At 43.7% G+C, this 16,407-nt stretch overlaps 1 protein-coding gene across 1 annotated transcript in view; it reads right to left on the bottom strand.

The window, feature by feature from the left end:
• The window catches only part of LOC309447442 (voltage-dependent N-type calcium channel subunit alpha-1B-like), a gene marked incomplete at both ends in the record, with an annotated part of 271,855 nt that overhangs the window by 101,262 nt on the left and 154,186 nt on the right, over positions 1-16,407 (bottom strand). The window contains 4 exons of the mRNA XM_082068050.1: positions 1,032-1,104; positions 1,955-2,086; positions 5,747-5,859; positions 9,040-9,152. Coding sequence (XP_081924176.1) covers positions 1,032-1,104; positions 1,955-2,086; positions 5,747-5,859; positions 9,040-9,152 — 431 coding nt within the window. The remainder of the gene's footprint in view (positions 1-1,031; positions 1,105-1,954; positions 2,087-5,746; positions 5,860-9,039; positions 9,153-16,407) is intronic.

Raw genomic sequence — 16,407 nt, 5'->3', positions numbered from 1 at the left:
TGCTGAACCTGCTTCACATCTGGAGAGAAGCAAAGCCCAGAGGAAGCTGCTTATGCAGAGGTCACAGGGCACATTTTCTTTTAGACTCTTTTTCTGTTTTAATCCAAAAATTGCCATCAGCTCAATGTTTTTAACCCTTTTTGGGAGGGGACATTGAAATACATAATCTAAGCCTCGCTGAGGTCAAGTCTCAGCTCAAGCCCACGTCAACAATTTGTGTAGGACAATATATATATATAGTAGAACTTCATAAATACATAAAAATAAAAGCCAGGTGGTTTTCCAGAGACCTGAGTGTCACCTGCACATGGCACAGGATGCAGCATCCCCAGCTCTCTCCTGAAACACCTGAAATAACTGTTTTAAAAAGGCACACAGGGAGCGGCTGCAAAACTGGGCTCTTAAATCCGAGCACCGTGTCTGCCAGAATTACAGCTCCTTCCTGCCATCACGCGAACTTGCCCAAGGCTGATGCCTCTTCCCGTGCTCCCCCACTGATTGTAATTCTTATCCAGCATTATCTTATCTTGAGCTATTACTGTGGAAAATGCTACATGATTTCCCTACTCCCTCGGGGCTCTCTCCTCATTAAATTATGGCAACCAGAGGAGAAAGTGGAACAGGTCAACCACACAGGGGCTGTTGGGATTTCAGACAGGACGATTTCTGCAGCACGTGCCGGTGCTGTCACCCCAGCATCCAGCCCTGGGGGTACAGCAGGCGACAGCCTGGGCACGCACAGCCTTCAAGCTCAGCCCAGAAATGTCTACTTTATCAATATACATTTTATATTATCAATACAGCAAATATATATATATTTCTTTCTATGTATTTCTATATTTCTCACTTTCCTTAATTCTATTGCACTGATTTTTAATGACGCATTGATTGGTGGCAAATGTGGCAAAATTCACGAGAAGGAAGGACTCTCTCTTTCCTAAATTCCACAGATTGTTGGGGAGCTCATAAGCAGGAAGGGATGCCCAGGAAAGTATTTTCTTATGCTCACTCAGGACAAGCGATGGCTTTACCTGGAATACTGTGAGGATGGCAGCAGGGAAGGTATCGAAATTTGTCGTTGGTGTTTCATCTTGGAAGTTGAATCTAGAGAAAATAGAGAAATAAAAACAGGAGCAATAAGGTACCAGACTGCAGGAGAGTTGTTTGTAATACCCTGTAACCTGAGTCAGAGAGCAACATTTGTTCCACCTGGCAATAACAAACACCCCAGGCAAGCGCAGTGGGAAACACAGCATCTCTGAGAAGATGCTTAACAGAACTATTAGCAGAAACTCAATTTTATTCCTGGAGAAAATTCTGATGCTTTGAAATTCATTTTCATCCGCAATTAAAAAGAACAACAAAAACCTCAAATGCTTTCTGTGGAACAAACCATTCCAATAAGTTTTTGTTCTCAAGTATGGAAGTCAATTGAAGTTGCCTTCTTAGTAGTCATTTAATTTTATTTTTTTAAGATAAAATAGCAGGGCCTGTTACAAGAGGACAAGGGGTAATGTTTTAAAACTGAAAGAGGGTAAATTCAGACTAGATAAAAGGAAGAAATTGTTGGCCCTGAAGGTGGTGAAAGCCTGGCCCAGGTTGGCCAGAGAGGTGGATGAACCATCCCTGGAGACATCCCAGGCCAGGCTGGACGGGGCTCTGAGCAACCTGAGCTGGTGAAGATGTCCCTGCTCATGGCAGGGGGGGCACTGGGGGAGCTGGGAAGGTCCCTTCAACACAAACTGTTCTGTGACTCTATGAATTCAGCTCCAGGAAAAACACCAGAACAGGAACTATTCTCCTGTAAACCAGAGATCACATCTCAGCAGCCCACGGCTGACATCTGCACTCAGAAGGAGAATATTATGAGCCCCGCAGCCCTTGTCCCCATTGCCCGCCTTGTCCTGCTTGCTTTCACATAAGCCCTGCCAGGACAAGGATTGATCAGACTTACTGTCCTCCAAAGAGCTGCATCCCCAGCAAAGCAAACACCACGATGAACAGGAACAGTAGGAAAAGCAAACTGATGATGGACTTCATGGAGTTGAGCAAGGAGACCACCAGATTCCTTAGGGAATTCCAGTACCTGCATTAGAGACCAGAGCAGCCAAGAGACAACATGAGTGGGAGAAAAGGCTTAGGTAAAAATTAATATAATCTATTTTCTTATTAGAAAAAAATGAAAAGAATGGCAAGGAATATTAGCATATTTGAACTCCCCTCTATAATGGGAAAATACAGCTCACTGAGGGGCAAAACCTGTTGTAGTATTGCAAGGGCAGAGATGGTCACCCCAGGTCATGTGTGCTCGTGCAGAGCAGTCGTCTGCAGTGAAAGGTTCAGTTCAATTCCTCACTAACCCCTTTCCTGGTATAGATTTCGACCTTTTGCATCTTCTTATCCAGCACAGCAGTCATCAGGAGCGTCAAAACCATAGATTTATCGATATCATCAAGGCAAGACTGAATGTGGGGATGGTGAACTCTCCCCTTCATCAGATGCAAATCAGGAATGAACAGCTCATTTCCACCAGAACATCTTTGCAGCGTGTCCTTCCAACTTACTCAATGCCAGTATCCACATGTGCACTTAAACTCCCACATGTTTAAACATTCCTGCTGACATTTAACACCCACATTCATGCCCAGCGATGCCTTCAGTGTGGGGCAATTCAACCACAGGATTTCAGCATCCAGGACCAAGCAACATCCTTAGAGGATGAAAACAAATGCAGGACCTTAACTCCAACATGACAAGAGGGGATGGTTCAGATCAACCACTGACACGTCCAAGTTGCAGCTGGCTGGCTACTGAAGCCAGTTTGCTGTTTTGTCCCCTGGCACCCTGGCAGGCACACGGGGTGACAGTGTGCCGGGGAGGGTGCTCAGAAACAACTCTCATTCCTGGCCTTATTGCCCTGCTGAGAGCAGGCAGGGAGTATTTATATTAGGAAAACTAATGAATCAGAAAATGCAGAAAGAGCTATTAAGCAGAGGAGCTCTTTGACAATCTCCTTTTGGACAGACAGGTATGTGGAACAACGGGGCTGGAGCAGGCAGTGGGAAACGAGTGATTTAGAGCCATTTCACGTGTACTCTGTTAAATGCTTTGAGTCTGAGATCACAGGGGGAAACTTGTCTCTCGTTTTCTCCAGTGACCTCTCTCATTTCATAACTTGGTGTTGGGAGCTGCCATCCCAAGGTCACTCTTGGCAGCAGCATCCTCTACCTGTATGTCCTCTGGTGCAGTTTTGGGGACAGACCCACACACTGAGCTCCTCCCTGGGTACCCAGCAGAAGGAAGCCCAGGGATTTGTCTGATCTCCTGATGGAGAGAGAAGCTCCAGGCTTGAGTCAGAAGAGCAGAAACACCATCCTTTCTTTTCTCTTTGTCTTCATTTTCCTCCTCTTCCTTCCCACAGGTGTAGCTGGGCAGACTGAATCACCCCATGTTTCTCTGCTGAGGACGATACAGGCACATCCATCCCAGGAGAAGCAGGATCTTGTGCTCCCATTGCACCCATTTCCAAGAAGAGTTACGTCCATAACACAGTGACAGAGGTTTCAGGAGAAACTTTGGTCTCTCAGGAGAAAATCTTCCATTGAAAAAGTTGCAGCCAGACCTGCTCAGGGTCAGCCCCTAAGCAAGAGGGGCTGAGCTGCTCTCCTTGGAGAGCAGGAAGGGTTTGCTCCTCACACAGTCCTCCCCAGCTTGACACAGCGGCTTCAGGCAAAATCTGCCACAAGCCAGGGGTTTGCACATCACAGTTAACACAACCAGACACAAACGACACGCAGAAGCTCCGTCTTGTCCTGGAATAGCTCAGCACCAAATATGTCAGGCTACAGAGCACCAGGACATAACAAGTTGCGTTTCTAGAGATGCCAGTGCCCATTCACTTCTGTCCTGACAAAGAGGAAAACACATGAAGCTGTTTTCTCCTTGCTGCATTTTAGCTCCTCTTAGGCTGCATCCCCTCGTACCACATCCTGCTCTCACCTTTTAGCCCGGCTCTAATTTAACTTTTTAACCATTGCCATCTGCAGTCACACTGATTGGGGACATACCAATCAGAAGATCTATTACCATCAATTACTCAAAGCAGGTGAACTGGAAATGGCTTCTGTTAAACGTAGTAACACCATGTCAGGGGAAAAAATCCACCTAAATAGGTCAAGGGAACTCCAGCATCAGGGGGTGAGAACTTCACTCACTGTCCTGAAAAGGAGGAAAACACTCGACTTGCTCCATTATTTGCTTTATTAAGTTAAATCTCAGGCTCCTACCTTTTATTATACTGGCCAAAATCCTGAACAGCCAAAAATCACAACACACGACCAGATACACTAAATCTCAGTAGCTCTGGATAAAATTAACTGCTGAGAATTAATTGTTATGAATTTGCAACAAACCCTGGAGTTTTCCATAAATAAGAGTAGCGCAAATGTAAACTAAGAGATGTTTTGGGGGCAGGTGGACTTTTAGCTGGATTTCTACAAAACTTAATGTTTCCAACTCCTTTAACCTACGGTACAACAAATGACACAGTTTCACTTATAAATCTTGGATGTCCATCATTATTAGCAGATATCAATTAGCAAACCCTACAGAGCTAACAAAACCCATGATTTTGAATAGCTGCAAAAGTACCTGATTACTTCAAATTCCTTTTTTGTTCAAGTGTCACAACCTATGCTTTATCCAGTTGGGTTTTTTTGGAGGGAGGTGCCATTCCTCCTTTTGTTACTTCAAGTCAAGAGCAAGTAAGAGAGTGATGGAAAGAGGGAACATCTGAGGAGGTAACGGTGTAAAATAGTGTAAAAATTAAGAAAAAAAAAAAATAAATAAAGTGGAAAACAACAGCAGGAGCACCCAAACATGTCACCAATTTCCACACCCCCATTTTGAAACCCTGCAGAAATTGCTCTGGATGGGTTTATAAATTGCGCAGCAGCTGTTGGCTAACACCAGCACACGTTAACACCACGCACGAAAACAACCGAAAAGCTGCGGCAACCCAGCTCTAGTGAAAATTCAACTTCACAGGCTCAAGACTGAAAATCTCAGACGTTCCCAGAGCAGACACAGCACAGGCAGCAACACGACACTTCATATTTGTGTCAACACACTGGTTCAGGCACTGGGATTTAGTATCCAGCAATAATCAAGTTAGCTCAGTTTAACACTTCCTAAATATACTTAAGGAACTATCACCAGATCCGCAGCAGATAAGGACAGTGATGGGGCTTAGAAACTAGATAAGGAATGTTTTTCTCTTACCATAAGAAATAAAATCTCATAAGATTTTTGTTTTAAGATTAGAAACAAAGAAAAGCAGGATGCTCTTGTGCAGCCCATCGCTGCACTGTGGAGCCCAAGGGCAGCCAAACCTGTACACGAGCCTGGGGAAAGGGCTGTTAAAAGTACTTGAGGGTGCAAATTCTGGCTCAGGAATTCTCTAAATTTTTTACTACCAGAAACCCAGGTTGCGCCAAGGGAAGGGCAAATCTGCATCTGCAATTTTCTTCCATTCCCCATCCACTAGAGCCAATGCACACATGGGATGTTAGGACAGATGAGACCTTTGTGTCAGCTGGTACTGGGTTTTTTTGGGGTAGTTTGTGTTGACTTCATCTGTTTGGTTTTTACAACTGTGGTAAGCGCTAACACTTGCTGGGAGGCTGGTGAGACAGATCTCATATGGTTACTGAAAGCCTCATATGAGCAGAAAGGGAGCTGGACGTACTTTGTTACTTTGAAAATGCGCAGCAGTCGAAGAGCTCTCAACACGCTGATGCCGAACGAGGTACCTGGTTTCACCGCAGCCCAAATAACTTCAAATATACTTCCCACGATGACCTGCAAGAAGAATCCATTTTACACAAGGCAAAAGTTCTGCTTAGTTCTGGAGAGAACAAGGATCAGAGTTTGGGCTGTGATGGTTTCAGCAAACTCATGAATTAGTGAACAGCACTAAAACTTCTTCTTCCAACTTTCTGCAGCCCGGTCTAAAAAAGAGCAATACCTGGAAGCAGCACAGGGAACCACATATAGGAACTTGTCGCTTTCTTCTCTAGCAAGTAAACTACCTTAAAATAACCTTTTTTGAGGGACACTGTATTTTTTCCTCTACATTGGCTAAACAACAAATGTCAAGACTTCCATTTCCCACCCCACACAGCTGGAGCAGGGGGACGCTGCCTTGTCCTCCCTCCCCATCACAAGCACGAAAAGGCTTCAGCCCCAGCACTGCAGAACAGCAAAGCTCAGCTCTGGGCAAGACTTACCTGAAATTTCTGGCAACTGAGAGTCTTTAGGACACTGATTAAGATAATCGCTATTAAGAGACCCTGCAAAGCCTCTAGCACGCACATCCAATCGTCTGCCAGGCCCCCAGATTATGTTATTGAAAAATATGTCCCTAATCAAGGTAGTCTTTAAAGTTTTGTTTTGTCTGTTTAAGGCTGGCAGAGAATTAACTTCAAGCAATAAAGAAATCTCTTCAACCTTTATTACAAAAAAGGCAAAATAGTAATGGGTTAAGCACAAATGGAAAGGGCAATTATATCAACACAGGTTGCTGCGCGGTTAATAAGAGAAGGCAGGCATTTTGCTGCCAATTACTGTTATTACTTGCATTAACCAAGCATTTCAGAGCTCCCGTGGTCTGTGGTCCCCGGTTGCGTGACACACACCATGAACACATTATCAGTGGATCCCGTGAGCAGTTTGTGCTGTGGAGTGTTAATGGGCAGTCAGGGCCAGCAGAGCTGTGTCTGAGCACAGTGCTGGGGGGCACACCAGCTCGGAAACCCCTTTATAAACAGAAACCTGAATGTCTTTTGAAAAACACAGCTCTGCTTGAGAAAATGTAGCGGGAAAGGGAGATCTACAACAGCTGCTCATCTAGTTTCTCCCATCACAGAAAGAAGGAACTAAAATTTCTCTCCTCCAATCTATCACTCTTGGAAACCCCTCATGAATCAGCAAAAACCTTTCCTCAGATCCTCCACATGTTACACTGATAATTAATTTTCCTGGCATCTCACCATGGCCCCCTGGGAGTCGTTTCACATGAGACCCCACCGGACTGTTTCTCCCAAGGCTGATGTTGCTCTGATTTGTTACTTCACTTGTTTTGCATTTGAGCGGTTTCATCTTGATGGTTTGTCAAACTAAACTGACTACAGATCTGTGGGATATTCCAGTGGGGGTGAAGTAGCTGAATTAATTCTGGGGGCTGGAAGGTGGGTGAGGAGGAAGAAACACAGCTAGAAGCAGGATCCCAGTGGATTCTATAAGGGAGGAAGAATTAGAAACGGACCAACAGCTTTACCTCCTGGGAAACACTCAGCAAAGCTTATTGCAGTGCTGCACTCACCATAGCATGCCACAAAACAGAGAGACACGGTAGGTTTATCTCTTGCATAATGCAGGCTCCTAAATCACCTGTCCATGACAAGCTCTTCTTGCTGTGGAAGGAGCATCCTGGATACAAGAATCCAAGGAAACTGGCAGCCAAGAGCCTGTTTAATCCATTGGTGACATGCATCGATGTAGCGTCTGTCACTAGGAATGCAAAGGAGGCAACGACAGTCTTAAAAGTCTAACTAGGCAATACTGCTTGGCTGCCAAACGTCTTAGACTCAGCTTACAGAAGCTGGGGTCATCAGGCACACAGGGGGGTCAGCCCCTTTGTATTCTGTGGGCACACTCTTCATTCCAGCTATTGCAAGACAACTTGCAGTTCAACTTTCCATGAATTGGCTGCTTTTAGTTGCAGGGAACCTCTCTGGCCCTTTGTTCAGGCACAACTCTGAATGTACAAACATCCAGCTGTCTTACATTATTGGTGTTATTTGTGCTCCGGTTTCCTCTCATGACAGACTACAGACTCTGTGCATTATCCTATGCAGCCAGGAGAGCTGCACAATGCAATTCCATGCTCTGAGACACCAAGTGCTCAATGGACACCGCAGCGAGGAGATCCTCACATCGGGTGCAACACCTCGGTCTGTCGGACACAGGGAACTCATGGGCTGGTTGAATCTCAATGTCTATTTAGTCTATTTAGCTTCGAGTTTTCCTTTTGACGTGATCAAAAACGGGACCAGTTGACTTTAGCTGCATTTAGCGGCCACTTGCCAAAGGTAAAAATACTTTTTCCTACCTTGTGGGAGCAGTGCTGAAGAAGAGATTTTAGCTTTATAGGGGAGAAGAACTACCCCCAGTACTTTGGCAGATAAAGGCTAGAAATAACAGACTAAATCTTGGAGAGAAGGGCTGGATGATGGGTACAATGAACTGAATGTTTTCCCCTCGCTCCTGGCTGCATCATAAGCTTTGTATCTGCTCTGTTACAGAAATCTTACAGACTGATTCACGCTGTGGGATGCAGTGCTCAGCCCACGCTGAAGATAACAGAAGCTGAGTTAACCTCTGTCAGGACAGATTACAACCTAGTAGCTTTTAGTGAATTAAAATTAACATTTGCATGCGATGCTCTTGGTTAGATGGAGTCAAAACTGGCCCCACTACTCGCACTTCGAAGCTTTAGTTTTAGTTCAAGGAGGAGAGCCTGCAATAAACAGATGAGAGTTACTGCCTTTCCATCACCTAATCGTGAGTTTCGATTTCTACTTCTGGGCACTCATGTTTGAAAAGTGCTGCCTATGTATCTTGAGGTAAAGGCCATTAAATGGGCGATAGGGGAGATGAGCAAATAAGATGTGTGGGTTTTTTGTCTTTCAGTCACCTCATTTAAAAGGCAGAGGGAATCTCCCGGTAATCAGAGCGTTTACTGGAGCTGATGCTGCGAACATGTTGTAACTCACCGAGGAAACAAAACCCCCGGCTGCCACATTTCTTCAAGAAGGATGAGAACGAGGGGGAGCTTAATGTGTTTCGCTGCAGCTAATTTATCCAACGACTGCTTACAGCACCACTTGCCATGGATTCCCACACTCACCTTGCAATGCCCAACACCATCCGATAACGGGAGAGCCACACGCTCCATCCATGAAGCCGAAACCTACTCACCCCAAAGTCAAAGCAGTTGAATGAAGAGTGAAAGTAATTTCTTGGCCCCAGCCCGTACATCTTCAGTGACATCTCAGTAAGGAACAGACCCAGAAAAACAAACTCTGCAAAATCTGGAAAGAGGAAAAGAGATCTAATTAGTCCACAAGACCTTGGTAGGCTCATCTCTTCATGTGGGGAGCAATGGTACTTTTCCACAACACAGACTGCCTCCTGCCAGAAGAAAATCCCTTTGCAATGCCAAACAAGACACCAAGGACAGTTTCACATCATTACTTCTACATGCACATGAATTGTATTCAGCCTTCAAGAACCATAAATGCAATGTTTCATCTGTACTGTGGGATGCTTGCTATGAGTACTAAATATTCTCATCCTCTTTGTAAAGAAATTTCAAAAGAAAGCTCTGGAGCTAATTTTTCTAAAGGTCTAATTTAATTGCACAGATAATGTTTTGCAAATGTATATTTGGGACTCTCATACCTACATAAAACAGGCACTTTTGGGAGCAGGGTGTGAGATTTTGTAACATCCTCTCATGATAAAAATACCTTCATACCCAATGGAACTGATGCCTCTGAGAGCTCATGTTCAGAGGTGTTGTGTCTACTGTTAGCACACAGCCACATTTATTTTTATTATGTCTGTATAACCATATAATTATGGAAGAGCAAGTTCTGTTTCCTTCTGCTTCACAGGCAAATAGGCTGTGAAGCTTTTGATGGGAAAATTTATCACCTATGATGAAAAAAAGGGCAGAAAGAACATAGCTGGGAGTATAATTTCCAGATCGAGATTTTAGGACTCAAAGCTACAGAAAACGCTGCTGTTGGCATTTTAGGTCATGCAAGTTTGGATCTGAAGGCCAACGAGCAACAGAAACGATGGAACACTAAAAACAAACATAAAAAGGGTAAAACACCTCTAGACTCCCAAAACAAACTAAAGAGCATAAGGCAAACCTCTCCCTCTGGAGAAAAGATGAGGAACAGAATCAAACTTCAAAGTGCAGAGATTAATGCCATTGCTCCGCACACCACAGAAGGTTCTCAGATGCTGCAGCAGTGCAGATCACAGAATCACAGAATGGACTGGGTTGGAAAAGACCTCAGAGATCATCCAGTCCAACCCTCGGTCCAACTCCAGTCCATTGACTAGATCATGGCACTAAGTGCCATGGCCAATCTCAGTTTACAAACCTCCAGGGCCGGTGAGTCCAGCACCTCCCTGGGCAGCCATTCCAATCCTGACCACTCTCTCTGCACAGAATTGCTTTCTAATCTCCAGCCTCAATTTCCCCTGGCAGAGTTGAAGCCCATGGCCCCTTGTCCTATTGCTGATGCCTGGGAGAAGAGCCCAATCCCCACCTGGCTAGAACTGCCCTTCAGGTAGTTCTAGAGAGTGCTGAGCTCACCTCTAAGCCTCCTCTTCTCCAGACTAAACAAGCCCAGCTCCCTCAGCCTCTCCCCATAGGGCTTGTGTTCCAGTCCCTTCCCCAGTCTTGTTGCTCTTCTCTGGACCCGCTCCAGCACTTCAATGTGCTACAGGAAAGTCCTCTGCTGGAATTTCAGTTTTACGATTCCAGGATAGATAAAGAGATGACACCAAACTTGTCTCACAGGTGCACACAGACAGACAAGGGGCAACAGATACAAGCTGCAAGATGAAAAATTCCAGCTGGATAATCTCGAATCCTGGGAGCTTTGTACACCTCTTGCAATACGTGGTTTCAGCTAATGAGTGTGTGCAAAGAGAGGGGAGGGAACATGGGTCCTTTCAAACTACTTGGGTTTCACTCCATTCACTGCCTTGCACATTTAGAATTGAGTGAACGTGGCTGGCCCAAGTCCATCTCAAATTTCTGCTTGTCTCTTGAAAATGCTTGAAAAATATGGCTTCAATTATCAAAAATAAAAAAGGAGTTCTAAATTTTAAATGAAAGGCAGTCGTGAAATATCATGGGCAGAATGTTAACTGAAATCCAGGAAACATTAACTAGATGAGAAAGGTTTTATTAACGCTTCAGTGAGGAGCCTGCAAGGACACTTCTGCCAACATTTGCAATATGGGAGGAAATACCAGGAGCGTATTAATTACATCATGTAACCTACTCTCCTTGAAAACAGGAGCAATATCATTAAAGATGACTTTCAAGGGCAAACCATTCACGTTTGAGGAATAAGATGATGAAGTCTGCAGACTTCTCAGCCTTTTTCTTACCAAGATGTAAGCTCCATCGCTGGCTCTCAGTGCTCAAGGAGCAGCACATCTCCAGCTCCCTTTGAGCTTGGAACTTGCTAGGACAAGCTTGTTCACACTTGTACCACGCTACGACTTTTCTGACAACAGAGGCAAGAGTCCAGTGAGCAAACAGCTGTTTCCAACACAAGGGAGCCCAGAGCAGGGAGTTACCTACAGCTACACTGACAATCCATCTGACTGTACAGGGGCAGAGGGTGCGGGAAAGGGACCAGGTGAACCAATGTCTGCCATACAATGAGGTGACTGACAAGTGCAATAATAGAAAAATAGAGAATTTTTTTAAAACACATGTTCAGTGGTATTGAATATCCTTGCACATAATTTAAAAAATTGTGATTGTGAAGCAGTAAGAATGTTAAAAGCCTTAATTATTGGCAGCTGGCCCTGTAAATCAGAAGCTTAAACTACTTTCCGGACCAGATCCTGAACTTCCATACCGCACCTGATGTACTTTGGAAACGGTAAGAACCAGAAGGCAAAACTCCCCCAATAAAGCAGATGCATCTTCTCCAGGCGTGGAAGAATTTGTGCTGCCGTTGTCACCTGTTTCAGTCATTAGCCCGGAGGGAAACCTTGGACCAGAGTTTGTGCTGACCGGAATTGCTCCCTCCGCAAGCTCGATGGTGCTTATTGGAATGACTTGAGAGTCAATTCTCCCTACCACGAGGATTGATACCAAACCAGTGCTTTGGAATTGGTGGCCTGGCTTAGTTCGCAGGCAAAACCTAAAACTGTCAGGAGGGTCCTACAGAAAACATTGCACAACCCCCACCATAACTCACTCCGCAGGGGATTCTTATCCCCTTCTCCATCCACAAACTCACCTTTAAGAGTTACATTTCAGGTCCACTCCATATTCTTTCACAGAATAACAATACTAGGTAGGAGGGGTTTTATTGTGATTTTCACCAAGAGATCTCAGTGTACTTTGCCAAGTTACCATCATTCCAAAAGAAGAAAAAGGAGGAAAGAAACAAGGATTAATGTTCAGTTGCCCATCCAGCAGAAGCATAAACAAAAAAAAACAGGTATCAACCAGTGCAACGTTCCATCAATGGACTGACACATCCTGCAAACACACCTGCAAAAACAGAATGTCAGAGGAGAAACAAAGCTGGCCAATGCCCTCTGTAAGCAAATCAGAATTGAAAAATATTTGATTTGAAAACAACAACAACAACGAACTAACAAAAACCAAGCAAAACCCACCACAAACAAAGCCCAGAAAATGTTCGAAACTGAGAACATCCAAGAAACAGCAGCTTTTGAAAGAACTACTCAATTTGTTCTTTCACAGCTGGTGACTTCCACCAAGAGCAGAGTTCCAGATAGGCAGCAATATCTCTTATATCATGTATTTCAGCAGATACCGGGTGCTACAAACCAGCACCATGAGGGCAAGGGGTGGAGGGAAGGAAAATGTGGACATAGTGAACTCCTTGGGCAGAAGCAATTGAGTCAAAACGAATCAGCTTCTCCAATGAAGGGATCAGAAACACCATTTCTCCTGACACGGCCCTGCCCATATAATTGAAAATGCAATTTCATTGTTTGGACCTCCTGGTATTCAGAGCCCACATGTAATTTAATCTGCCTCAAGCAGAAGCATTTTGTAATGTGATTTAAAGAAAAAAAGTTTGATACAAGTACTCTGATTCAATTTCAAATTTGTGCTATTGGCAAAGGCTGTGCTAGCATCTTTTTTGCCCTATAAGTTTGAATTAGATAGTTAGCGGCCCTTTTTTGTCAATCACCCGTGGATTAATTCCATTTCTGCCCTGTCTCCCAGCCCAATGTCAACAGGAGCAGGTGCTGAGCCTCCCGCTTTGGTTTCCTCTGCTCATGCTCCCCATACAATAAACCAACCGGGAGTAGAACCTCGGTGAAGTAGAACTTCCTCCTCTTTGACCAAGCAGATGTAGAAATGCTCAGCAGACATAAATAAATACACTTGGTTCAAAAAGCCTTTACTCGCAATTGCAAATGCTGCATATTTCTATCCAGAGGGATATCCATCACTGCTCTAGACCTCAGGGATCTAGGCTGGATTAGCGAGTTGTCTTTCAACAGAAGTCTCTTTTTTTCTGAGAATACCTGCAATGGTGGAAATTACCCCAAATTGATGACAATTATGTGTGGCTGCATGAAATACATACTATTATACAGAATTGTAACTTATTTAATCAAAGGCCCATGCTTTGGTGAGCAGAACATGCCATGTGTCCATGTATGAGAAAACTCCTGTAGCAATGTGGCGCTGGAGTCCTTCCCATGCAGAGATGGAAAATATCCGCTCTAATTTGGGGATAATTACAGGGGCATAAAGGATGTGCTGTTCTCCACCACACCCCAAGAATTCAAAGAATTTCTCATCAGCTCTTTCAATAAGACTAAAGAAATCCCAAGCCCCTTTCTAAAGCTCCTACGGTTCCTTTTTCAAAGCAGTTGCAGCAACATGGAATATCAAACAGAGAAAGCTAATCAGAACAATTCAACAGCACAAAAGTTAAAAGACCAGGGGAAAAATAAATCAATGCAGACCTGTAGGCTTTTACCAACCATTCCTTAAGTAAAATTAATTTGTAATGTAATTAAACTTCTCCCCAGAGGGACAGGTATAATTGAATTAGAGGTGCCTGGGTAGAGTTTCAGAGTTTAGCAGATCCTGCCAGACTTGTTTCCACGCTCCTCTCCCACTGCTGCACTTCACAAAACTCCTCGGCACTTCATTTCTAAGCACCTTCCATGAAACAACATCATTAGAATTGGCTATTTCTCTCTTGTTCTACATCAGACTAGCCAAGTCCTGCTCCTCTTAGTGCAGTTCACTCCTCATGGCTTAACTTTAAAGCCATTTTTAAACTCTGTCACTCTTACACTTAAAGGATTTTGCCAAGTATTTCCAGGAGCTGCTTCAAATCCCCTGGCTTTGTGATATCTTGTTCTAGCTGTATCTAACGGATTTGTGCACAAATCTCGGGCAGAATGAGGCTTTCCAGGAGCTCCTTCACAAATGTATTTGCTGAAGGGTTCGTCAGGCTGGTTGTGGTTTAGTGCATGCAGAAGAGGGGCCAAGTCCAGCCTTACCCTGAGTGCAGTAACAAAACAACCAGCTAGTCCACGCACCTTAAGTGTAAAATATCCCCTGTATTAAATATTAAGCTTTAGAGTAATAGGAAAGATTATGTTATGATAACTACACCATCCCCAGGAAAACAGGCAGAAACTTTCAGGTTACACTAAACACAAAGATGGGCATGAATATGGTAGTACAGCTCATCACCCTGAAAAGCTGGGAGGGTTTGGAAGTACAGGACTCCTGTAGTTTAAGAGTTTGGACTTGTAAGCCTTTTCGGGGGACACGCTCTCCGTTGTAAAATTGTGGTACAATAGGTTTCTTCCCAGAGTTTCTATTACACTGTGCCATAAGACAGGGCAGAGACAAGGAACCAAGGGAAGAGACAAGGAACCAAGAGCACCTCTGCTTCTTGTCTTGGAGAAAACTATCTTTAAAGAAAAAAAACAAGAGGGAGAAAATTATCTATAGTATCTTAAATTTCTATGATGACCATTCATTCTGCATCTCTGGCTTTTATTCTCTATATCACAGTGGCTAATCTTGTACCACCCTGTTTAAAGACCCAATGCTCACACCTCTACAAGAACATCCACAAAACCTGTGATTGCTCAGACATTCTGGCTTTACCTGTGCCCTCACTGTTGTTTCTAACAGTGTTTATCTGTAGCTACTGGTATGGTTTTTAGTGAGTCTAAGGGATTGATTTGTGAAATACCTGCCCAGGTGTTTCCTTATTGACCAAAGACACTCGGGTCTTGCAGTAAAGACAGAACAATGATCCAAAGGTACATCAAGGGCAGATGAGACCCAGGAAAGCACCAATGGCTGGGAGGATGCTGAGGGTTTATTATAACTTCCAAGAACACAGGGTTCCTTGGCATTTTTCTGACTTTTCCATTAAAAATAACTCAATGAATCACTTTTCTGAAGCTAATTCACAATACTGTGTGTTATAGACATACCCAGAGCTCCCAAAAGAAGGATCCACCCCAGTCCCTGATCCCAGGCACAACACAAGTACCACTGTCCCTATTTTTTTGCCTTCAACTGAGGTAGGTTGGGAAAATAAGCGACGGCCTCTGTCCCAGAAAAGTTTCCCACATGGCAACACATCTTTAATCAACAGAAAATCCCTTCCATCCCTTCTATTAAATAGAAGTTGCTGGCTGACAGATATCTTCATGTTCTCTTAGAAAAGTTACCGCATAAGGTGTTCCTAAAGCTTAGTTTGGAAATCTAAAGCTGCCTTTTTTGAACTGAAAGACTCAAGTGTTGGTTCTTTTCTAGACATTTAGTCCTAATTCAAAAGGAAATCCTAAGCCTCAAACTTCTAATTACTCTGCCAATCCAGCTTATTATTTCATCTGTTAAATTTAGGAAATGAATAAGCAAGACTGACTTCTCTGTGTAGTCTGTCCCTCTTTTCAGTCTAAATCTTGGGGGAATAAAAAAGAGGAGTTGAAAGAAATTTCTGTCCTTCTGCATCTCTCGTTAGAGCTCCATTTACCTGGTGGGATTAAATGTTCCATCAACGATTAACAGGGAGGTTTTGAAGCCAGAGCAGCTGGTATTTCTTGACCTTTTAGGTCTATAAAAAAAGCTTCAAATTTTGATTCCTTGTAATAAGGTAAGACTTGAGGATCTAGGGCTAGAAATGTTTAAGTATCTAATTTATAAAGAAATCAATGAAAATTAGGTAGATAAGTATCTTTAATGATCTAAGCCACAGTTTTAAAGTCAGACTGTTTAAAATATTTGGGTTTTTTTTCCTAGTCTTCTGTGGTTTCAGAAGTTTTACTTAAATCCTGAAGCAGCCACATCTGAATATCAAGTACTGCAAAAAGATTTCTTCCTGACCATTGTATAGATCCAGAAGTGACAAACGCAATGGCTCTGTCATCCAGAAACAAACTCTCCATCCCTTCCCCTCAGAAGGAAAAACTTGCAGTGTCACCATATTCCTACAGGTTTTGGAGCTCTAGGAGTCATAGCCTGCAATCTTAATTAAAATAAATGAAAAAAGCTCT

Source organism: Streptopelia decaocto (assembly GCF_964273445.1).
Source record: "Streptopelia decaocto genome assembly, chromosome: 17".
Classification (NCBI taxonomy): Eukaryota; Metazoa; Chordata; class Aves; order Columbiformes; family Columbidae; genus Streptopelia; species Streptopelia decaocto.
This window is presented reverse-complemented; position numbering and strand designations above follow the sequence as displayed.